This window comes from Chelonoidis abingdonii, chromosome 4, assembly GCF_003597395.2.
Source record: "Chelonoidis abingdonii isolate Lonesome George chromosome 4, CheloAbing_2.0, whole genome shotgun sequence".
NCBI classification, from domain to species: Eukaryota; Metazoa; Chordata; order Testudines; family Testudinidae; genus Chelonoidis; species Chelonoidis abingdonii.
Window position 1 is genome coordinate 16,597,360 of NC_133772.1, and position 24,598 is coordinate 16,621,957.

The window sequence follows — 24,598 nt, forward strand, 5'->3', positions numbered from 1 at the left end:
ATAAGGACTCCCATTGTCCTTAATGGGCTATTGAACAGGTCCTGGGAGAGTAGGAGAAGTAGGAACAGAGCCTAGGAGTGCTGGATGGCATTTCCAAGGAGAAGTCAATGGGAAATGGGTGCCTAACTTCTCTGGGCTCCTTTGAAAAGCGCAGCCTGCCTCTGAGCTCTGACCACTAGACAGCACTTCTCAAAACTGGAGACTCCTTACTCCTGACCAACACCAGCCCTTTGAGCCTCTAATGCACCGAAAGCGACTTTTTTTTTTCCATGCTGCAAACGTTTGCTTGCAATAGTTTTCAATTATTTATTTAGGCTGCTATGCCTCTCTGCAAATGCGACCACCTCCGGGAAGGCAGGAATTGAAAGCAGCAGGGTCTGAGGCTATGCGAGCAGGAGTGGCTCAGCAGGGGGAAAACCCAAAAGCAATTAAAAAGGGAAAATGAAAGCATAGCTACAGGTTTCCCCAGAGGAACCAGAGCAGCTTCTAAGGCAGCACATCTGTGTGCTGCTACAGCGGGGCTCCTGGCTCTGTTCTGAAGGCCATTGTTCAAATCCCAAGACTGACTCAATAATATCAGCAATGGACGGAAAGCCTGCGGGAGACTCAAATTTCAGCTTTATTTCCTATGGATGAGGAGTAAATGCAAGCAGTGGACAGGGTAACAACCATTTTCTCTTGCCTACTGACGACATTGCTGCATCGCCCAGGAGTCTAGGTTGAAATGTGGCATTACCCTCTCAAGTCTAGGAGGACAAGTTGGTTTCTGTCTCCACCTACTGGCAGGAAAGAGTAAACTTCATAGTGCCAGAGAGAGCAGAAAGGCGGGAAGAAAGATGGTTTAGTGGTTAGCGTGCTAGTCAGGAACTCAGGAGGCAGTCACACCTCTGACATACCCTTAGTATGCTTGAAAACTTGGTAGGCCAAAGGAGCTTGGTTACCAGAGTGATGAGTTAGATTCCTGGGTTAGACATTAGAGATTCCTGGGTTAGACAGAAAAATTAAATAGCCAGACCTGGGGTCAGCAGGTGCAACTGCATTCAAGGCACAGACTTATACCACATGGAATCCCATTGACTTCATAAATCAGCACCAAATTTGGCTCTATGAAACTGCAGCTGCTTACACCAGGCTGGGATTGGGCCCTGTGAGTTGAGTGGGAAGTGGGAGAGCCCAAACCTGCAGGCAATGAGGAGAGAAGGGACCCAGGAGACTTAGCCCCACCTGTGGAAGAGTCCGGGGGTCAGCACTCTCTCTCAGAGACAGTGGCACTCCATGCAAATCACTGGAGTGGGGATCAGAGCCAGTGGGTGCTCCCTGAGGGGACTCATGGCAGCTATCTGTCTTCTCTTCCGTCTTGATGGTGCAGTTCACCATGCTCCCGGCTCCATCAAGTTCCAGGTGGGGAGAAACAGGGTTCCTCATGGACATCCTAGGGGAGGAGAGAGAGGTCAACATGGTGACAGGGCCAGAGTGGTTGCGCTGGCCATACAGCAATGTTACCCGAGTTCTGGACAGAGAACTGCTAGAAGCATGTTTCAAGAGGGAACCGCCCAGGAATAAATCAATCAGTGCCCTGGTCCTCCCAGCCTGTACATTCCAAGAGCTTGGGTCTCTACACTGTTTAAATGCACTTTCAGCACTGTTGGCAGGAAGCTTGTCCCCACAGAGGGACATCTGTGTAACTGTGTAACAGCTATTGCTCCTTCCCTCTGGCTCCTAACAGACTGCAGTGCAGCACCCTTTTGCTCCCAATTCCTCCAACAGCCGTGCAGCACAGTCATCCGCCTGGAGCAAGCACGGGAACCCACTGGTTTCACTCTGGCTGGCTGGTTTGCCGTGCCACCAGGAGTTGGACAATGGTCTTGAGTTTTGCAGCCGTTTGCAGACCCTATTGTTTGTAGTTTCCTCAATGTTCCTGCTGCGGGTACTGGCTCCAGAGACCAGAAGCTCCCAGGAGAACGAACCCAACCCCCATCCTGAGTGTGATGCCATATGGTGATGTTGGTCTAGTAAAAACCAAAACACACAAAGTCATGGGATTTGGGGCCAAAACAAGCACGTGAACTCCTGAAGAAACAACTGTACTTTGCATTTACCTAGCCACTTTCTGGAAAGGATCCAGCACCACTTTATGAAGTCTCACAACCCGCCAGAGCATGGGTGAGAAGAATAGCGGTACCCATTGCATACATGAGCAATCCGAGGTGCAACAAGTCATTGACAAAGCTGAAAACAGAGCCCGGGAGTTCTGGCTCCTATTCAGTATGGGTCAGAGGATGGGATACAAGGAGTCAGGAGACCCGGCTCTGCACCAAGCTCTACCACTGAGCTGCCCGCAGTTATACAGAGAGTCGCTTTCCCCACAGCTGTACATGAGAATGCTTCAACATGCTCTACAAAGATTCACTCATTACCTTCCACATGTACACCCCCAGGAAGTAGGCAAGTGTTCCTATCCCCACGTTCCAGATGAGGCTTGGATAAGTCAAGGGCCTGACTTTTCAAAAGGTGCTGAGTGCCCAGCGGAAGTCAACGGGAGCTGCAGAGACTCAGCTCCTTTGAAGAACTGGGCCCAAGGTGACATGCCTAAGGATATGTTGAACCTGCAGGAGACCTGTGGAACTCCTGGCTCCTGGTCTTGTGGCCAGACCAGCCTGTACATCTGCAGAAGGGGCTCCCAACTACCAGACAGCAGCACCAAGAAATGTCCCCAAAGTCAGACATGTTTCCTGTTGAAAAGGGAAGGTAAAATACCAGTCCTACTCAAAACAATGGCAAAGCTCCCATTGACATCAACAAGGCCAGGATTTCAACCACATTAATTAGAAGAAGCTTCTTTTACCACAAGAGTCTCTCTCTCTCTCTCTCTCAGGAGTCCTCAGACCAGGGTCCCTCGAACCCAATCTCCTGTCTTTGCCACTAGCCCGTGCCAGCTGCTTCAGAGTAAGGTTTAAGAGCAACCCGTCCAATAAAGAAGTTTTTTCCTAACTTCCATCAGCTGAAGTTTAGCTGGCTAACCCCCACCCTTCATCCAAGTTTACTATAAAAGGTCAGAATCTCCAGAGGAACACTTGGCAAGCAGAACACCAGGAGAACTCTCTGCAGGTGCTCTGCTTACGGGGTCAGGAAGCAGAAATAACAACAAAATATTATATGGGATTTAAAAAAAAAAATCCCATTTGCACTGCAACAGCTGCTTGTGGTGCCACAGGCCACAGAGTCAATGCTTCCACATGAATATATGACAATCCAGGATATCACCACTGCTGGTCTCACAAGCCAGGTATGAACCCAGTGCTCACTCGTTCTACCAAGGCAGAGTCCCACAAAGGATTAGACATGTCTATGGGGAAAGAGATCATCTACAACTGCTCTAGCAGGGATTTGTCTTATAAGGGCCACCAGCCCTGATGCCCCAGAGCATGAATTGGTCAGCAGGAGGGGACCAGGAAAAATATTATCCCTTCCCTCACTCCCCCCTCCAGAAGGAAATAATGAAAATACAGGGACATTAAGGAGGGGATTTACGCTCTCCCAGAAATATCCGACATTGGCCACTGCTGGAGACAGGATCACAGGCTAGACAGATCACTGGGTCTTGTGCCACAGGAGGAGGAATAATGGACTAAATGGACCATTAAGGTCTGTTGTGGCATGGCAGGTAGAGAGATACCAGAGCAGACGGACCGATGGGTCTGTTGTGCCACAGCAGGCGAAGGGATACCAGACCAGACAGACCGTTGGGTCAGTTGTGGTAAGGTGGGTGCAGGGATACCAGACCAGATGGACCGTTGGGTCTGTTGTGGTGTGGCAGGTGGAAGGATACCAGACTAGACAGACCGTTGGGTCTGTTGTGGTGCAGCAGGCGGAGAGATACCAGACTAGACAGACCACTGGGTCTGTTGTGGTATGGCAGGTGGAAGGATACCAGATTAGACAGACCGTTGGGTCTGTTGCGGCGCGGCAGGCAGCAGGACACTGGGCTGGACAAACGGCTAGTTATGCTCTGAAGTGGCAATTCTTACGTTCTAAAATGTGACTTGATGGAGACCCCCAAAGACCCCATAGAAAGAACACACACCTGGAACAATGCTGCACGCTGCAGGCCATTTCAAGCCAAAGGAGGAGGGGAGTGGGGCCAGAGCAGTGGCTGCAACGAGGCTCTGGGAGCTCTGGAAATGCGCAGGGCAGCAATTACATAACAAACAAAGCCCAGCTCAAGCTGTGAATTAATCAAACCACTGAAAATAAAACCTTCCTCTCAGGAACTTCAAACAAAAGAAACGAAAACAACAAGGCCGGCTGGGTAATGAAAAGCCAGTGCTCTGAATAGGGGACAAAAGGAAGTGGAACAATAGGGTGTTGGACAAAAGCAATAAAGTAAAGGGAAGTGTGACAGCTCAACAATGGGGCACTGTGCGCGCCAGAGTTTCTGATCTTAGCAGGGCTTTTTTATCTCAGTTCCCTGCCCCTCTCTGAACAAATCATTGCACTTTCCAGGCTATTGGGTTTCCTTTTGGCTTGTACAGTAACTCCAGTCGGAGACCTACGTCTTTTAATTCTTATCCGTAGCACAGTCCTGCTTCTCTCTGGCCCCACAACTCTCCTACCCCATCCCATCCCCAGAGGCTGAACAAACTCATCCCCTGGGAGTTGGAGAGGAAGGTCCTGAAAGACTGGTTGGGAGACTGATCTAGTGCCCCTACACAAGGACCCCTGATAAAACACATCAATTGCATTCACTAGACTTCAGCCATGGCAAAACTGAATGTGTCTGAGGACAGCTCAACGGAGGAGGATTTTAGCCTTTGGTAAGCCCCATCTAGACCATTCTTGATGAGGGAGGGTCTCTACCTGTCTGAGCCACTTTGGATCACGTTCACAGGTGTTGGCTTACACAGGTTGGGTAATCTCTAGACTCCTCATGACCACATTATCTCTTTGCTCTTAGCCTTCCACAAGTTAGCTATGTTGGCTTCCCTGCAACTGACTAGGATTGGGGTCTTTCAGGTTAGACTTGATCATCGGTGACCATTAAAGATCCCATGGTATTTTCTGAGAGAGTAGGGATCAGCCGCAGTGTTCCAGGTGAAAATTCTCCCCATCTCCCAGTGGTGCAGCACAATGGGCATCTGTTGGTTTCTACCCCAGAGGGGGCTCCATTCCAACTGAGCTATCACTCTATGACACTCTGGAGTCTGGAGGAGAAAGGTACAATTTAAATGCACATTATTAGTTAGCTCCTTTCTTCTTCAGCTCTCAGAGCAGGTCAATTAAGCCTCAAATCCTCTGTCCACCTCCCATGCTGTGGTTATTATTAGTCCTGTTTTACAGATAGGAAAACAAAGGCAGAGGAGTGTGGGCATTTAAGCAACTTGCCCAAGTTCACACAGCAAGGATGAGGGAATAAAAGCCAGGAGTCCAACTCGCCATCCCTACTCTAACCACTAAACACCTTAACTGCTCCCTGCCTCTGAGAGCATTCCAGGGATGGGTAAAGGAATCCAAACTCTGGAGTTTCCTTGCTTTCTGCTCACGCATGGTCAATGCACTGGTCCAGTCAGGTTACTTTGCATCGGCACTAAGTGCCATGCCAGTATCTCCTAGCATGGGGCAAGCGAGTGTTTCAGTGAGAACTTGAGGCCTCCGTCCATCCATCAGAGGGTATTTAGTGCAGTGCATGACCTGCTTCTTTAGCCTTTTAGCTAGAGAAAGAAACTCAGATTACAACATCCTGAAGGCCGTACAGGAAAGAACGATATACTTTGAGACTAATGACCCCCGCTGAGTCTCTGGCGGATCTACATCGCACGGGCACACTCAGCACTGATGTTAACCTGTGACTCAATCACGTTTCCTGTAGTGCTCCTTGGGTTCACTTGCAGCTGAACTGCAAGCCATCTCTTGCACGGGAGGATGGATGGGTCTTTGGTTAGGGGGCTAAGCTTAGACTCGGGAGAGCTGGATTCAATGCCCTGTGCTGCAACGGACTTCCTGTGTGCCCTTGGGCAAGTAATGTAGTCTCCTTGTGCCTCAATTCTCCAGCAGTAGCATGGATGGGTATAATAGCCCAGGAGAGGCAGAGGGTTGAGGATAAACACACCAAACACAGACACTGTGACATGCCTGGATAACGGAGGCCATTTGCACCTTAGACTGATAGAAATGGAAACTTTCCCAAGCTTGGAGAAGTTCATTAAGGGTCCCCCTAGGTTCAGGCAGAAGCTGCACTGGCAGTGGATTCTTGCTTTGCCAAGGCCCATGATGCTGCAGTCCAGCTGAGAAAGAGATTCCACCCCCAGGGCTGTCAGTCCAGCATCGATCCCTCCAGCCCCATGACATTCTCCTGTATGCGCACACACAGACTATAATTCATTTTCAGAAGCCCTTAACTAACCTACAAAGATCGGCCTGAGAGAACTGGAATGGGACCATCTAGGAAATCTGCCCTGCAGATTCACAAGAGATCAGGAATGGAAATTAACTGAGCAAGGAGGAAAAAAAATATTCAAGGTCTCATTCCAGCTCTTTAAAAGCAGCAAAGAGTCCTGTGGCACCTTATCGACTAACAGACATATTGGAGCATGAGCTTTTGTGAGTGAATATCCGACGAAGTGGGTATTCACCCACGAAAGCTCATGCTCCAATACGTCTGTCAGTCTATAAGGTGCCACAGGACTTTTTGCTGCTTTTACAGATCCAGACTAACACGGCTACCCCTCTGATACATTCTAGCTCTTATTACTGCAAAAACAAAAAAAACAAAAAAAAAATCCAACCCTGCTCCATGCACAACCCCAGTGTGCAGGGGAGAGGGGAGATAAAGACTAGCCTGTTCTTGTCACAGATCTCGCTCCTTCTCACTGGTATGTAGCCCAGTAAGAGTGCTGCCTTGTCGCCTGGACAATGGAGGAACCAGGAACAATCGGTTTGCGGTGCAGTGAAAATGTATTCATTTTTAAAGAGCACACAAAAGGAAAGTTCCATTCCGCCAGCAGGTCAGATTTCCATTGTACTTAACCTTTCGGAGCCACTGGAAGTTTACTCTTAATATGGGCTTGTTACTTTGATAAGTGTCTGTTTGAAAAGGGCCTCCTTTTATTTTTATTATACAGTTTGCCGAACAGGGGGGAAAAAAGAGAAAAGAAACCCAGTTATCTTGTTACAGGGCTTGTTCCACTAACAGGCCTCTTCTAATAGTCTCAGCTATTCTGCTCAAGAGACTCTTCTGTTCAGCAGACAATGGGAACAGGAACAATTGGCTTGGCACATGGAAAATGTCTTCATGTAACAGATCCTCTCCTTTCATGATTCCTCTTTTGTGGTGGGGAGGGGAGTGAACTTAATATCAGGGAAAGATACCAGTCTGAAAGATGGAAGTCTTCCACTCCCAACGGCAGGTCCAGAACCACAGCTTTCTTGGTGCTTGGCCTAGGAGGAACGACCTCTGATGGGTAGAGGAGAGTTTGGTCTACAGGGCCTGTAGTTCTTGGATACCCTGCTGAGAATCCTAACAAGAGCTGTCCCAAGGCTGAGTTTGTTTGGGTGATGTGGACACTTAATCATAGAATCACAGAATATCAGGGTTGGAAGGGACCTCAGGAGGTCATCTAGTCCAACCTCTTGCTCAAAACTGGACCAATCCTCAGACAGATTTTTAACCCAGCTCCCTAAATGGCCCTCTCAAGGACTGAACTCACAACACTGGGTTTAGCAGAGCAATGCTCAAACCACTGAGCTATCCCTCCCTCCCTTATCCACTAGCAATGTATGGAGCCAGATCCTTAGCTGGTATAAGCATGCTACCTCATTGCAGGGAGGAGGCCTAGGCGGGGAGTGTGCACCTAAACCCCTCCTTAGCATGGTGAGGATCACACTTAATCCCATGTCAGCTGAGACACACAGCTGGGCCTTGTGACTCACTCCTGCTCACTCCTGCTCCGTGCAGAGGGCTAGAGCGGGTGCTTCACATCAGCTCATGCAGCCTTCACTTGCAATGGCAGAACCACACCCTCCTAGGGATGATCTGAGCTACCCTGTGATGGGAGAGCTTTGGGAGACCCCCAACGACTGCCTGTCTCCAATTGCTCTGCAGCATCGACTCCCTAGGGAATTTCTCCCCTTCAGGCTGTAGGCTCGTTGACGTCAGTGGAGTAGGCTGAGGAGCTGGCTCCATACGACCAAGGACTGAGAGATCTTGGGATGGTGACAACATTTCCCAACAGTAGCTGTGTGGCTTTTCTTTCTGAATTATTATTTCTATATGGCACATCCTGCAGTTCTCCCCCTGGGTTGTGCCACCCTTCCTGGCTAAAACTTGATCCTATCTTTCCTGTTTATTCTGTAACAGGATGGCTCCAAATGCCAGGGCAGACTCTTTAACAATATTCACCCCTGGACTAGCACCACATGAACTTTTGGAGGCCTTGTATTCAGGGAGTAGCAAACTTCACTGGGGCGAGGGCCTTCACCAAAGCTGCTCTGTGGCCATATATGGAGTTTCTCTCTGTAGTTACTGGTTAGCAAATGTTAACTTGCTTGCATTAAGACCAGCTTGGCTCAGCTATACAGCACAGATCTGGTTAGAAGTAGGCCCAGGATATTCTTGTTCTAGCAGGGAAACGAGGGTGGTGCATGATTGCTGCCCTTCTTCTTCATCCCCTGGGTAAAACACACGCTTGCTGATTGCCTGGTACTGACACTAGTACTGGCTACAAGATGCTCTTATTCCTGTTCACAGGTACATGATGAAACCAGTGTGGTGAATAGAAATCTCCAGATTTCTGCCCTGGACACCTAGGCAGACACTGGAGGGTGAGTTCCAGCCTCACTCCTGCTGAGGCACTGAACCATGTGATAAGAGCAGGGAGACTGTGTCCCATGCATCCTCAGTTTCCTGTGATTGCAGGGAGTTAAGCTGTGTCCTCCCTAAGTGACATAAAATAAAACCCGTTGAGGAGGAGGAGAAGCAGGGTTGGGTGGAACAATGTAATAACAGAACTTCAGTGGATGTCTATTGCACCTTTCCACTGGAGTGTCCCCAAATGCAATAGATCCCATGTGCTGGCCAAGGAGTGCCTTACAGTGACAATAACAGCATCAAACCACAGGGACAAATGCTGCTCTTAACTCGCAAAATGGGTCAAATGTTTCCCATTATTTATCCCACAGGAAAAACAACTGGCAATGAAAGAAACGGGCCTTTGAGCATTCAGCCCTGGTAGGTCCGACGTAGTCTTGCCAAGAGGATGTTCCGTGGAGAAGCTATGTGCTTTGGCAGCACATGCAGAAACATCTGAGGAGCTTCCAAACCACATGTGTTCTAGGAGAGGTCAGACAAGGCAACTATGCACCTGCATCAAGTGCTATGGGGTGGGACTGAATGAAGGACATAGTCTAGCAAGGCATCTTAGAGCAGTTGGGCCCTTCCACTCCCTGCAGCAGAGAGGATATGCTTCAAAGCGCTTGTTTGAGTCCTACTGCAGCGAACATGGTTCTGGCTGCAGCGTGCATAGAGAGAATGGCGCATGCACACACACACACAATCACCGAGACAGGACAATACATTCCAGCAATGTCCAGCTTCCCCAGTCATGCCCAGGAGTTTCTGCAGCTAACTCAGAAGGGAATGCACCACGCTCCCTGAGCCTAATTGGGCCGTTTGAAACCCAGCTTTAAAAAAAAAAAATTAAAATGGGGGGAGTCGGGAAGGGGAAGAAAGCCACATCCAAGCAAACCCTCTCAAACAGCCAAAGCACAGGATGAGCAATAAAAAGGGTCCAATTAGAGGCAATCACAGCTATTTGTTACCCTGGCAATTCCAGCCCTCCTTGTCTCAGAAAGGGAGGACAAGTAAGTACTCTGCTATGCCAACTGGTTCCGGTATTGTTTGAGGTTAAAAATAAATCCCTTCTCTGGCAACTGTAATGCTCTCAACTAGGTGCTAAACCTACACCAAGGGGACTTGATTTGAAAGGGCTCTTGCAACAGCCGAAGATGGGGAGAGCGTCTGAACAGTGAAGGCACCACGGAAGTCAGCATGTGATGCTAGCTCCCCTCAGTAAATCATGTGAAGCCTGGTTTTTAAAAGAGCTCAGGGCTTAATTTGCCAATTCAGCACCCGCAACTGGGGCCAGATTTTCAGAAGAGTTCAGCATCAAGTGTACACAGGTCTTCTTATTCGGGTGCCCAAAAGAGAGCCACGTTCTTCTGATGTCAAATGAAAGGGATATTACTTACCTACCGCTGCAAAGAAGCTGGTCATTCAAGCTTCAAGAGACTGGGATGGAAGGGGTTAACCATGCAAAATATTATACCAAAAAAAAAAAGAGGCAAAAAAAAGTTCAAAGCAAGAGCTGGGCAGGGGGAGCGGAGCTGTGTGGGAGAATCCTCTTTAGAGCACTTTATTTATTAAAAAAGTCTAAGATCCTGATCCAAAACCCAATGGAGTCAAAAGCTACACCTGCATGGCCCCGCCACATGGCTGACAGGGCCATGTAGACATTGCACGGCCTATGGGGTGTGAACCACAGTGTGAGTTGATGTGCTGTGGTTTAATTGCCCCGTGTGGACGCTGCTGGGATGACCTAAAAGGTACCTAGTTCACATTAACGTAGTCCTGTTTCAACCTCCGTAGTCCAAACTGAGGGGCCATGTGGACACAGCCTTTGACTCCACTGGGTTTTAGACCAGCCCTTGAGAATTCAAAAGGCTCATGCATCAGGCCCTGGATGCGTTCACTCTGCTGTTCTCTATTTACTCCCCTCTGAAAGGCTGCAAGGGCCAGAACCAGCGGATCAGAAGAGTTACCTAGTCTTGCCCATTGCTCCTCCATGCAGCAACATTTTCAGGAGAAGGGCAGTCAGTCATTCCTAGATAAAGCACAACACCAAGCCCTTTCCAGGTGATAGCAATTGTTCCCCATACATAACAACTGCCTGCAGACAGGGAATCGGATGGCTCTAGGGATTGGCATTGGCATAGGGAAAAGGTACTTCTTACCTCCAGACACCGGGTCAAATCCAGCCCAGGTTTGCATTGAAAATGATGAATGATTAGATACCCCTATAACCCCTGATTCCTGAAACTACTCAACTTGAAAGTGCCAGTTCCTGATGGAAAAATACATCTATCAGATCCTTCCCAGGGCTGCAGCATTCATCCTGAGAGAGCTAGAGTCTCCTCCACTTGGAGACAGGCCAGAACTGAAACCCCGGTTTAGTGTAGCAGAGCACTGTGGAAATCACAGCTCTAGAGAGGGCCCTGCTGGGAAAACCCTCAGGCACAAGGATGAGCCCTTGGAAATCAAAAAGCCCCAGAAGCAAACTCCACAACTGGGGAACTGCTACCATGGACATCCTGGCTGCAATCCCTGCTATAGCCCAGCAAAAGCACCTCGACCCTCCTGTAGGAGGGACTTTTTTGCAAGTTGCTTTTGCTACCACGTGCCAAGGCAGAGAGAAATACAAATATATTCCTGCATTTGAGCAGGGTATCTGGTGAGCTCCCCACATGAGCCCACCCTCAATCCTGACAACCAGCTTAGAAACGCAATAGCTGCAGGATCCTCCCTCCAGCAGCAACTCCTACCAAGGAAGACCAGGATGGCAGTTGTCACAGGCAGTGAAAACTTAAGTGTCAGTCTCCCTCACCCTCCCATGTTGCATAACACCCATCTCCCCATCTGCACACTGCACAGTTAACACTGAGTGCCATGGGGTGGCTATAAAATATCAGCGGTCTTTGGGCATTCCAGGCTGCAAAAGCGGCAGCCTGCATGCACCCTCGAGACCGGGGAGAGAGAGGAAAAAATAAGAACACATATACATTTCTTCTTCCAAACACAACTTGAGGAATCCCTGCTGGCCACAAGGGGAGACAATAGCACATATCCTGCCAGGCAAACATATTGCTTTCCTGCTAGACTTGAAATGTCCTTTCAGGGCATTTTCCAACCATTTCCACCCAGCGTAGCTTAATAAGCAAAAGAATAGACGGCTTCCCTCTGACACTCATCCCTCACAACCAGAGAGGGGACACAACATCCCTGGACTCTGGAGAGGTACCCATAATTTTATTGCAAGTCTTGCAATGTTTTGCTTCGATCCCAAGCTGCCGGAGTCATGTGATTACATTCACTTAAAGGAAAAGGAAGTTTCTAGCCCACGTGGTTGCAGAGAAATGCTCCAACAGCAGAAGGCAAATAAAAAGAACCCAAAGTTTATATACATATTAAATCTCATGATGTTTATAAAAATCTCGTGATGTCAGGAAGTATGACCTCCTGATTTTTGAACACTTGGGATTGCAATTCTGAGTTCTGATTTTAGACTCCCCGGAACAGACTCTTCTATCTGTATGCTACTTCTATCTCTAGCAAGGTTACAGTAAATTATAATCTTTGGTGAAAACAGCAGAGACCTCAAAGACTTAGCAAGCAGGGTTCTGTGTTTTATAGACCTGAGATCTTGTAAGACTGAATTATGGACCCTGGTAGGACATTACATAGATAGGACCATTCAGAAATATGCATGCTCAGGGGTTAATTTTCCTAAGCATGCTCAGGGGTTAATTTTCAATCCTCCTAAGCATGCTCAGGGGTTAATTTTCAATCAACAGCAGACTCTGAGAAAAGTCGTAGGTGGCAGACTGGACAAATCTGTGTTCAATAGAGAGCCAGTTGTGACCATCCACCTGTGACTGAGCAGAGGCTGCTGTCTCTCACAACACACACATACAGAGCGCAGACAGAGCTAGCTGCCTCCAGCATTGGTCTGCAGCCAGCCCCTGGAATCTAGGGAAGCAGGTTATCTCCAAACAATGGAGAGCACATTCCATGGGTCACTGCAGTGATCCAAAGATGGAAGGCGGGAGTTGGATGGGGAGAGAACAGGAACACTGCTTAGATGGGGAACTGTAATCAGAGACGGCTGAGATGACGACGTCCGGCTACCCCATCCAAAATAGCTTTAGGCAATCTCATCAACTGGCTTTGCAAAATTTTGGCCCAAAGTAGCCACAAACTCATGGAATCATTTCCCCTCTCCCATAAGCCAAACCTCAGCAAAGCTGAGCACAATTCCTCAGCCAGGTCGTGGTGAAAGGCTACTCCCAGAGTCATAACACATTCTGAATTGGTTGCTGAAGCAGGGTTGCATTTCCAGTAGGGCCAGTCAATGAAATGCAAAATTTGAAATTCTGAAGTGGAAAAAAGGAGACACATTTCACCAAAAAAAAATCCACAAAAGATTTTTTTTTTTGACCCATTCCAGTTCACAGTGACGACAATGAGACACAAGGACTTCAGGCAACTGGCCACAGCCTTAGGTTTGCATCCATGGCAATTTACAAACACAGCTTTGGCTATTGGAGGACTCCCATATTGTACCATGTGTACATTTGATTAAAGCAGCAGGAGACAGCCTATTATAGCATACAGCTCCATTCTTCCTGCACGCCCAGGATAGAAGTCCCCCATCCACCGTCAAAAAGATGTAAACCGATTCTGTAACAAAACAGTAGACACACAGACCATACGTGCCAGCTAATCCACACACATCAGGAACAGAACCAACCTACAACTCCAAGAGCACAGGCCTCCACCACTGAAAGGGAAAAGCTCTACCCGCTGTCGATAGGGCTTTTATTCTCTGTGCCGGATGCAATCTCTCATATGCTCACGTATCATCTTCATAACCCTGGGTATTAGAGCAATAGAAGCCTATTGCATTTATTTACCTGGGACTGGACTCTTCACTGCAATGAACCAGTCAGCCTTAAAACACACACAGACGCCTCGCGTTTAAAACCTTACATGAGCACCCGTGATCCAGAAGGGAAAACCACCCCATTTGCTTTCATGAAAAGCCACCAGGTAAAGAGGTTGCTGGAGACGTTGCAAATTCAGCACCATGAAGAAGGAAGGCAGGGAAGCGATGGTAGCATTCCAGCACGTATGGCAACAACTGTGTCTTCGCAGCCAGCTAGGCCCTGCCTTTGGCAAGACGGTGCCCAGGGCAAATCAGAATTTGGCAGCCCCCCCCACCCCAAATGGCAAGTGAGCAAATATTCACTGCCAGCTCCAACATTAGCCACTTGTTATTCTGCTGCCTACCTCAAAAGACCCCCAGGATGGTCCTACAGCTCGGGATCTGCATCCATTTCTCTTCTCAGCTGGCACTTTAGGGAGCTCTCTGTCTGCACTTGCCTTAGGAAACAGGGCTTTGGAGCGGAGCCCGGAGCAGCAAGTTTTTCCTTGGGCTGGAGCAGTGCAGGAGCACAGTTCCAAAGCCCTGTTAAGAAACCTGCTGTTCTTTGCATAAAACCTCCCACCCTGAAAAATCCCACACTACTTTACAGATATAGGCCTGATCCTGCCAGGGGCTGAGGACTCGGGCCCCAATCCAGCATGCTTGGCTTCAAGCACGTGAGTATCCCGAGGACTTCAGCACCCCAGCTCCAGTGGATACAGCAGCAATGACAGGCAGCAGCCTGTGGGTGGGGGGGAGTGTACCCCACAATGGTGTGAATGGGATTGTGTGCAGCAGCCCGTGCAGGGGAAGGAAGAGCAGTTTTGGCTGGGACCTGACTTTTGGGAAGGACTACACAGAACAGACAGGTCTCTTCCCAAACCTTCACCAACTGCATGGAGCGTCAGTTATCTCCCCAAGAAGGGAAAACTCTGCCAGAATCCGAACCCATGGTTCCAGCGAGCCTGCATATTTCCAGCCTGAGCCACCCCCCAGCCTCACTCCCTGAATGCAACAGGCTCCCCTCTCCAGTCTGGTGAAACAGAATCATACCAAAACGTGTTAGCAACGAGTCCCCTTTCAGCCACCCCCATGCACCTGCTAAAACTTTCCGACAGGGTCAGATGGAAATAGCCATGCTTTGCTTCAGTGCAAATGTCACCGAGACTCAAGGGAAAATGGACTAAGGAAGATGCACTGACTGTATTCAGGGACCTTCCCCCCAACAGATCCCTGCCATTCCTGCCCTCTCTTGAGAAGTGGCCGTACCACGGAATAGCCTATCTGTCCTAGGTACTTGCATGGCCCCTATTACTGCAGTATCTGACTGACTTACAGCCTACAGTGTATTGGGCCTCATGACACTGCTGTAAGGAAAGGCACTATCAGTATCCGCCTTTCACAGATGGGGAACTAAGGCACAGCTAGACTAAGTGACTTCCTCACAGTCACACAGGAAATCTGTGGTAGAGCAGAGAACTCAACCCCGGTTTCTCAAGTCTTCCATGAGCACCTATCCACTGGGGCATCCTCCCTCTCTAATGAACCTTTCTAAGAACCACTTGGGGAGGAATCTGCATTTCTCGTCCATTGCCGTGTACCCCTTTATTCACCCAGCGTCGATCTGTTTCCCCTAGTTGCCCACGTACTTCCTCCCAATGAGGAGGAAATGGGTCACAAACGTTGATGGGAAGGAATAGTCTCTTGGCCTCTTCTCAAGGGGGAGGAGGTGTTGTTTCCATCACTTAGTCAGTGGCATGTTCGAATGCACTTTGGAAAAGAGCACGGTTTCCCCCACCCATTCAGAGGCCAAGGCTGAAACACTGGAAAATAGAAACAAAGGGTTTCTGTCACGAGACAGCATCGGGAGACTGGTTATCACTCCGGGTAAGCTAAAGCAGCGACGTTCACATATGATGTATAAAATATTCCCCTCAGATCTATCCAGTATTTCTCAGACAACACACGCCTTCTTGGCCAACGCCAACTCGAAACAATTAAATAATTCAGAGGTGGGACCTAATCAATACCGCAGACCTGGGGATGGGAAAAAACCAGGTCAGTCACTAAGTTAAATTAAGCGTTTGCAGGATAGGGAGAAAAATTAATTATGGAGTTTCTACGGATGTGAGGTAAAGGAGCTGGGAGAAGCTGGGAGAAGACTGACCAATAAGCTTTAGCCTATGTCTGCACTGTGATAAAAGATTCGCTTGGCATCACCCAAGCTGACTCAGGTCAGCTGACTAGGGCTTGCGGGGCTAAAAATTGCAGCATCAATGTTTGGACTTGGGCTGGAGTCCGGATTCTAAAACCCCACAATGCAGATGGGTCTCAGAGCCCAGGATCCAGCCCGATCCCCAACGTCTACACAGCAATTTTGTACTGCAGGGCAGACATACCCTCAGTGACAGTTTCTGTACCACCATCAGCATCACTACATATTTAGTGCCACATATTGCTCTCGCTTACTCCAATGTAAATCCACCCTAACTCTGCTGAAATCTCTGGGGCAGATCCTCAGCTGCTGTAAATTCACCCAGTTCCATGGTATAAATTGTCATAGGTGCACGGAGCTAAGATCGCTTACATCAGCTCAGGATTTTTCCCTTGGATTTACGCCATTGTGATACAGCAGAATCTGGCGCTTAAACAGAAGAAGTAATGTCTTAAAATATGCAAGCCTTATTTTTCTAACAGGTGTGCGGATTATTTTCATCTCACTCTTACCTACTCAAATTGAAACTTCAAATAGTGTTTGCGCCCACTTTTCCTCCCCCACTCTGTGGTGCAATGTGGAATAAGCTTGTCTCTCTCACCAACAGAAGTTGGTCCAATATAAGTTATTACTTAACCCACCTTGTCTATTTATTTCCTTTTCATTTCCTACACTGAGCCGGGGGCAGAGGGAGAAGGAGAAAAGGGAAAGAACAGATGTGGCAACCCTCACATTTCCAATTTGAGTTGATAGGAAAATTTTCAGTTTGAAACAAAACATCATGTTCACTCATTTCATTGAAAAATTCTGCTTTTTTTTTTTTTGGTTTGTGGGAAATACCATTTTTCAACCCGCCGTGCACCTGTGCATGTGACACTGAATCTATTCCTTCTTCAGTAAAACAATGAGTCTTATTTTTTTTAAAACAAAGAAAATAGTGAATAAAGAGAAGGGAAGGAAACACAGAAATCACGGAAATTCAGAGTTGGAAGGGACCACAAAAGGTCATCTACTCCATCCACCTACACTGAGACAGGATTAAGTACACCCTAGACCATCCATGACTGATACTTGTTTAACCTATTCTTAAAAACTTCCAATGACGGTAACCTGTGGACATGCACAATCCATTTCAAGCTCATTTAAGGTTCTTTTTCAGGACACATATTCCACAAACTAGGGCTTAAACAAAGAAAAATTAGAATAAATGGCATTTTTCCTTCATAAGCTATCTACCTGCTTTTACCTCTGGAAAGCCACCATTTACTAATTTAGAAGCCTAGTTCCAGGAAGGTGCTAAGATCGGATTGAAAAAAAAAAATGACAAAAAATTTTCAGTGAAAAGGAAGTGATATTTTTTTTGGCGAAAAGCATTGTTTTGTTGTAAAACTTTGAAGGAAATTTAACATTTTTGTGAACATATTTTTCCCCCCAATTTTCAACAAATGATTCAATTTGAACATTTTTGTTCTGTTTCGACTTGAAAAAATGGTGATGCATTTCATTCTTTGCAACTTTCTCCCTCGCCCTTTTTCCCCCACAGAGAAGGGGAGAAAAACCTCCAAAATTGAAAGTTACAACAAAGCAAAAAATGTCATTTCTCCAAAAAAATCCTCAAAAAATTTTTGAATGAACCAAATCTTTTTCCATTGCATCCCACACTTTTCAAGGAAAATATCTGCCATTTTCAAGCAGCCCCAGTGCTGAGTGCCTCCTGCAGAGTGAAACTACTTCCAGTGGCAATGGAGGATACCCAGCATGAATAGGGCGATGTCCTTGCCCCATTCAAATCAATTGGAGTTTTGTCACTGATTTCAATGGGGCTCGGATTTCACCCTCACCATGTTACAGACTGGACCCTAAATGAGCAGATAGCTGGCCTATGCAAACCAGAATCCATTTTACACTCCACGTGCTCTTTACTAGCATTCAGCGGAGGACATATTGGGGTCCTAGGTGGTGGTAACAATCAAGATTTTTTCTAAAGCCAACATCTCACACACATTTTCATTGCAGTAAAAACAGACCTTGACACAGCACGTGACTGTTTTACAATCCGTGAACTCTCAAGGTATCTTGGATAGTAAAGCATGTGAATTTCACTTACATTGGGATCCAGTTACACAGAACTCAGATCTAGTGACTGTGGTATCAACAACTCTTTCAATTTTATCAAAGTCTTGCCATTTTCAGTGTTTTTCCTCAAAGCCCCAGCAGCTGGAATCAAGGCATTGCATAAGAATCTCAGCTTTCTTTCTTTTTTTTTTTTCCAAATAAGTTTTTAGCCCTTGTAGTTGCAGAGAAAAGCTAGAAAACATGAAGCAAGTGTGACCTAAAGGCTGAAAAAAACAGAGGGCAAATAAGAAGAGCCCATTATTTTTAAAAATCTCACAACGTTTAAGCCAATCTCATGATTTTTGAATCTTCGGGGTTGACAATACAGAAACTGTGATGCTATTTAAAGATGGAAGCCCCTGCTTAGAATAAGGGCTTGTCTACACAAAGAACCTCAGGAATGTTTAATTCATTTAAAAAATGAATTAAGTTAAACCAAATTCAGGCCACTTCAGTGCTGAATAAGAGCACCAACACAGGGGGTTTAATGTAGTTTAATGAATCCACTTTAAATTCACACCTCTATTTAATTCGGATTAATTTTCCTGGATGACCTGTGTAATCAAGCCCGCAGCGCAGAACAAAATCATCCACATGGAGGGTGATGAGGAATATCTATTGTGCTTTAAATTCACACCCTAGCTATTTCGCACTAACTTCCCCGGGTAGCCAAGAATGACTTTGCTGCAAGAGGTTTCCCTGTACAAAAGAGCCATAAGATGACAAACACAAAGCAAACTATTTTTGGTGTCACACTTGTGCAATGTTTTTATAAAATTTGTCTGAAGAATTCAAGCAAATCCACACACAGATCCTTCAACTGGTGTAAACTGGCGCAGCTTCACTGACTTAAGGGGTGGGACCCAGACTTTCCTTTACTGGAACTGAGTGATGGACCAGTTTTAAGAAGAGGAAAATTTAGGTTTAACATTAGGCAAAGCTCCCTGACACTAAGATATATTCAACTGTGGAATGATCTCATAAGGAAAGTGATGAAACTCCACCACTGGAGTCATTGAAAACTGGACAATGCCCTGAGGAATACACCACAAGGAACAGCCCTGTGCTGACTCTGCATATAGTGAGGTGAACTAATTGGTCTTTTCCAAATCCTAGCTTTATGATTAAACAATCAGCTTGTTTCTTCTGGCCATGAAGATGCCTTCGTAACGACAAGAACTTAAGACGTCACTCAAATCGGTCAAGTGACAACTTTGGATTTAGTAAATGTCCAGAGATGTTTTACCAAAGGAAGGCTACGTAAAAAATGTACAACTTTTTTTACACACTGGTAAGAGATAACTCTTTATATTAAGGGTATATCTATGCAGAGTTAGTTCATGAATAAGGAAGTTGTAATATATGGTTATTCAGTTGCTAGCGTCCAACAGATCAATGATTTCCTTATAGCTATGGATAACTACCTGTAATACCCGCAACTGATATAACCAGCTGTAACACTTACTACCCATGACTGTAACATGTTTATAACACCTATTAATTGTTTAGTAACCATTTATTATAAGTGTGACCTTGCCATATAGTAAAGCTAACCTTTAATTAGCGCAGATTGCATTAGTTTTTAGGGACATGGTGTTAGCTGTATTTAGTGGAAACACTATAAATCTTTGAGGGGGAAGGGGAAGAACGCACCAAGTCTAGGTATGCTCTTCCAAAACGAATTGTCAATTGAAAACCCCAAAATGCTGTGGATGAATTCTAGAGGGATTACCAAGGCCTATGCTAAAGAGCTAATCAGGGAATGTAACTCTAGAGTCTGTCTTTTTCTCCCCACCCCATGATGAAAAAACTACAGAAAGGAAAGAGGGTCATGATCAAACATAGCTGGAAAAACTTGGGGAAGTGGAGAGGGGGAAATTGAGAGGAAGGAGGAATTATTAAATGAGAAGATGTTTAAAAATGGAAGTAAATAATACAATCTAAAATGTGAATGGATAGATGAATAATCTATTCTATTCTGTGCAATTGTAAATTTCTCTCTCCCAGCCCCTCATTCTTTTCAAAGCCTTGGGGACAGATGCTTAGCTTGGGTAAATTGGCGTAGCTCCCTTCCTGTCAATGATTATAACTAGACTTGTTCAGAAATGGTTTGGTTTTTTGGTGGGGAGGGAGTTAGTGTTCTTGAAAGTCTGTATGAAAAAATTTGACATTTTCATGAAAAAAAATAAAACACACATTTTTAAATTTTCAAAACTCAGGTCACTATGTCCGTCCTCCTCCTGGCCCCATTCCCAGCCTCATTGCAAAACAGGAAAATGTGTGTGCGTGGGGGAGTTACAAGGAAAAAGAAGAGGAGAGGGGAAAACTGAAAATACATAGCCAGCGACACAGCTTTTTTTTTTCTCTGTTGAACTTTTAGTTAAAAAAAATCCACACAATTTTGGGGGTTTTGAAAAAAAAATCATTTTTTGGACAAAAAAATGGTTAGATTGAAAAAAAAAATTCCCTAGCTCTAATTATTGCTGAATATTTAAATTGCAGTAGCACTTGGAATCTCAGCCAAGGCAGAGCCATTGTGCTAGGCACTGTACATACACACAGGAAATGACATTCCCTGCCTTAAAGACTGCAGCTTACGCCAGCTGGGGATCATCATCTGGCCTTTGAGCTTCCCCAAAACTAATATACTTAAAATTCTCCCTCCCTATATATTCCCTCAGCTGCAATTCTGCCAACGTTTTCACCTGGCATCATCGCTCAGAAAGTTTAATCAATTTACAGTTGGCTGATCATCTATAAGAAAGAAATAAAAAAAACCACCAAACAATACCAGATGCATCCCACAGAACTGAAGTGGGTCAGGGCCGCCGAAAGGAAAAAAAGACAAACAACAAACAAAAACAACTTACCTAACAGTTGCGGCAAGGTCCGGAAAGGTGACTGGCTTCTGACAATAAAACACGCTGTGACGAAGGCGCAGAACGGGAGATTGAAAGCTATTATTGCCCACTCTTGTTTTCGTCAACTGTTTCCTGTACCCCCACCCGAAAGCAGCCCTCAGACTTATCTAAAAGCACAATCTTGGTATTTTTTTGTGTGCGCAATTCTACACACTCAGCATTTCCAGAAAAACCAACGTTCTTGTTTGACGCAAGTGGTTCATAAACAATACTTTCCTATCTGAAAAAGGGGCCAAGACATCAGACCCTTCTCCTCTGGGCACTGGAGGAAAGAGAATAATCTTGGGTAGATTGTCATCTCTTCCCACATACCTTTAAGGACAGAAAGGTACAGAGAGGGGTAGCTATTTCTAATTGCTTTTTTTTGCAAGTAGTCGGCTGTGTGGGACACCACATCAGGTGAAGTTTGCAGCACGTCTATAAACCAAACACTGTTGCTATTTCAGTTACACTCTAAAATGACCTGAATCTATTGCAGAAATTATCACTGGAAGAGACCTAGAAAATCATTCAGACCATAAAGCTAAGGCAAGAGTGTGTCCAAGGCTATTTGTGTCCAGTCTAGTTTTGAAGTATCTCAAGCAATGAGCCTTCCAGCATTTCTACTGGAAGACTTTCCATAGAAAGTCATTGTGGGCCAGTGGTTGAAGCAAACTGAGACACAGCAGTTCTGGGTTCTATTCCCAGCTCTGCCCCTAATGTGTTGCATGATCCTGGGCCAGTCACTTCCCCTCTCTGTGACTCATTTTCCCAAAGGGGATATCATTCACCTACCTCACTGGGGTGTTGTGAAGTTCTAAGGATGAGATCCATTACTGTTGAAAGTCTGCATAACTCCACTGAAGTTGATGGAACTACTCTACATTGAACGACACCAGCTGGGAACTGGCCTTAACAAAGCTCAGATGAAAGGAGCTACACATCTATTATCAATACAACAGATTTCACTATTAGGATAGGCAGCCCAAATTTTCTTTTTCTTAATTTCCTCCAGTTAACCCATGTTAGACTGTACATCCCCTTCTTAAGCCACTAAACAGCTCTGCTCCTTCCTTGCTGCTACTGGCATTAGAGAACCTCAGAGAGAGGTCTCAGTAGAACAACACCTGACACCCTGTGCCATTTCAGCAGCCACAAAGAGTAGGCACCACCTCTCTGGTAGAACTCTTTCCTCACAGCATAAAGGCAGCCTGTGCTGCTGTGGTTTGTGCGGTAGGCACTGCTGAGACATGTGAACTATGGGACTCTGTCAACACTCTCATGTCAACCTTGCTCTACTGCAGGAGATAGTGGGCTTTATTGTCCTATCTGGAGTTAAACTGGTGTCTAGAGTGCAGTGTCAGGCCCCCTCCCATAGATAACTTACAAGACCAATTGACAACGATCAGTCATATTCAAGGAGAGTGCTCTCCTCCAGAGAAGGTTCTGTTCTTCTTTCCTTGTTTAAGCGTTTTGGAATAGAACTGGAGAAAGTGAGGTATGGTGAAAGTACAGCCACTGAACATGGGAAACTTCTGTGCAAGCTTCCTGAACACAAGCTCACACTCTTTCTTGCCAATGCACAACCCCAGCCCTGCACCGCACCTCCTCTTCCATGTCTGGCTCTACCTCTTGAGCAGATGTAGAGCTTCTTGGACAATTTAGGCACACACTGGTGGTGGGTAGCAATGTCAGCAAACATGAACCAGCAAGACAATAGCTGAGACCACACTAAGTCAGTTTGTGACCTCCATCATCAATCTCCTCATAGCCTTTTCACAACATTTCACGTCTTCCATTTCATGTGACAGGAAGACCACTCTTTTCAGAAGTGGCCACTGATTTTTTTGACACCTCCATTTGTTGGGTACCCAATGTCCTACACCTTGAGCCAGACTTTCCCCAAGAGCTGAGCAGCCTCTGAAAACCAGACCTAAGGTTTCGCAAGTTGGGCACCTAAAACCAGGGGCTATGTCTGAGAATTTGTCTGCATGCTCTCCCGCCTTTTCCTACCTTACGGCACTCAGACCACTGCTGTCCCCAGAAGTACCTAGGTTTGCAAAGCACCTTGGAAGGTTTAAAGGGCTCTGGAAACATTCCCAAACTGCAATTCAAAAAGCAGAGTGTTAGACAGCTTACCCACAACCAGCAAGACAGAGACCCTGAAAGCTAAGCTCACCCTTGACAGTTACCGTGTGCAGAAAATGCCACCGTTCTGAGATGGCTGTGCACAAATTCAGTTTGGAGGATATAATGCTGCAGCTCAGCTGCTGTGGGTCGGTGACATTTTAACGACAGATTTTAGCTGGTGTGACAGGAGTGGCTTGGCAATTCGCTGTTAAAATCTTTAACTTTTCTCAATGAAATAAAGCCTGCCAAAGGCTTCCAAAGAAACTTCTCTCTCAGTTACGAGTGTAAATCCATTTACTGCAGTGGAGTTACTCCTTATTTATACTGGGGTAAGAGTGGAGAATCAGGCCCCTTGTGCTGATGGCTCAGTAGGTGGCCCTCTTCCCTTCAATTCAGTATTGAACCAATGCCCCAGGGTTGTGTTAGTGGGACACTGTACAGCAGGATATGCTGTCTTTCCACTGAGACTTAATACCAACATCCCTTCTAACCACTTGTAGCTATCAGAGATCCCCTGGCATTTATTGCAAAAGTTCCAAGATTTGCTGGCTTCAAGCGCAGTTGTACTCAGAAGAACGTGTCTGAAGATGGCACCGTCCTACAGAGCAGATCTGTCCGCTCGTGCGGAATCATAGCCAGAGCAAGTGACAATCCAAAAAGTAAACACCTTTTCACTATGCTTTATTCCTGCTAGCCCTGTAGAGCCAACGCAGCTAACAGAGGGCAAGCTGGAGTGTTCCTTCTCCTGCCTTAACAGGCTAGTTACCTAAGTTCCAATTGCAGCACTATGCCCTGCTTTCATTTACCATTGTAACACCATTCAAAGTAATTAGCTGAGTCCCCCAGACTGACTCTGGTGGTGTCACTGGGGGCCTAATCTGCGGATGTAGAGGTTGGGCAGGATTAACTGTTGGGAATACTTGGCCCACACAATCGTTATTGCTGCTGTTGATTTAGGAGAATGAAAGAACCCAGCTTAACTCTCAGATCCCCAGTTACTCTTCCAGGGTTCGTACTTGGAAAAAACCATCTTCTTACTTGCAAAGTGAGCCGAAGTGGGGATAAGAGAGCCACAATAAAGGTGGACTCCAACCCTGTATTCGGGAGGCTTGCACAGGAGCTGCCCATGCTCACTGGCTGTGCTCTCTCCCTACCTCAGTTTCACCACTCCTATGCCCAAAAGCTCAAACAAGTCCCTTCAGATTCAAACCTCATTTTAAAATGGTTACGAGAACAAATTCAGTCTGTGCTATTGCCTACAAACTTGACAGGCATCTATCAGCCAGCGTTGACACCCCAGCTTCAACCCACCCCACCTGATCTATCCACATCACGTCCGGGGCAGAGATCTGCTTACCAGCTTCCAAGATTGGAAGCTCTTTGAGACAGGGAGTGTGCTATCTTAGGGGTGCATACAGTGCCTAGCAGATTGTGATGGCTGCTGTGCTATAAATAATTAAGTTATATAGTGTTTTTATGATCCATTC

The 24,598-nt window shown here is 46.4% G+C and overlaps 1 protein-coding gene across 6 annotated transcripts in view; it reads right to left on the bottom strand.

The window, feature by feature from the left end:
• The window catches only part of SOX13 (SRY-box transcription factor 13), an 89,443-nt gene that overhangs the window by 22,568 nt on the left and 42,277 nt on the right, over positions 1 to 24,598 (bottom strand). For 3 of the 6 annotated variants that reach the window (XM_032785806.2, XM_075064883.1, XM_075064884.1), the window contains exons 1-2: positions 20,952 to 21,006; positions 1,225 to 1,432 (exon numbers count right to left, since the gene is read on the bottom strand). In XM_032785806.2, the coding sequence (XP_032641697.1) occupies positions 1,225 to 1,431 (207 nt within the window). In that variant the 5' untranslated portion in view covers position 1,432; positions 20,952 to 21,006. Of the gene's footprint in view, positions 1 to 1,224; positions 1,433 to 20,951; positions 21,007 to 21,776; positions 22,148 to 24,598 lie in introns of those variants that run through there. The other 3 variants (XM_032785809.2, XM_032785808.2, XM_032785810.2) reach the window with 2 other exon arrangements.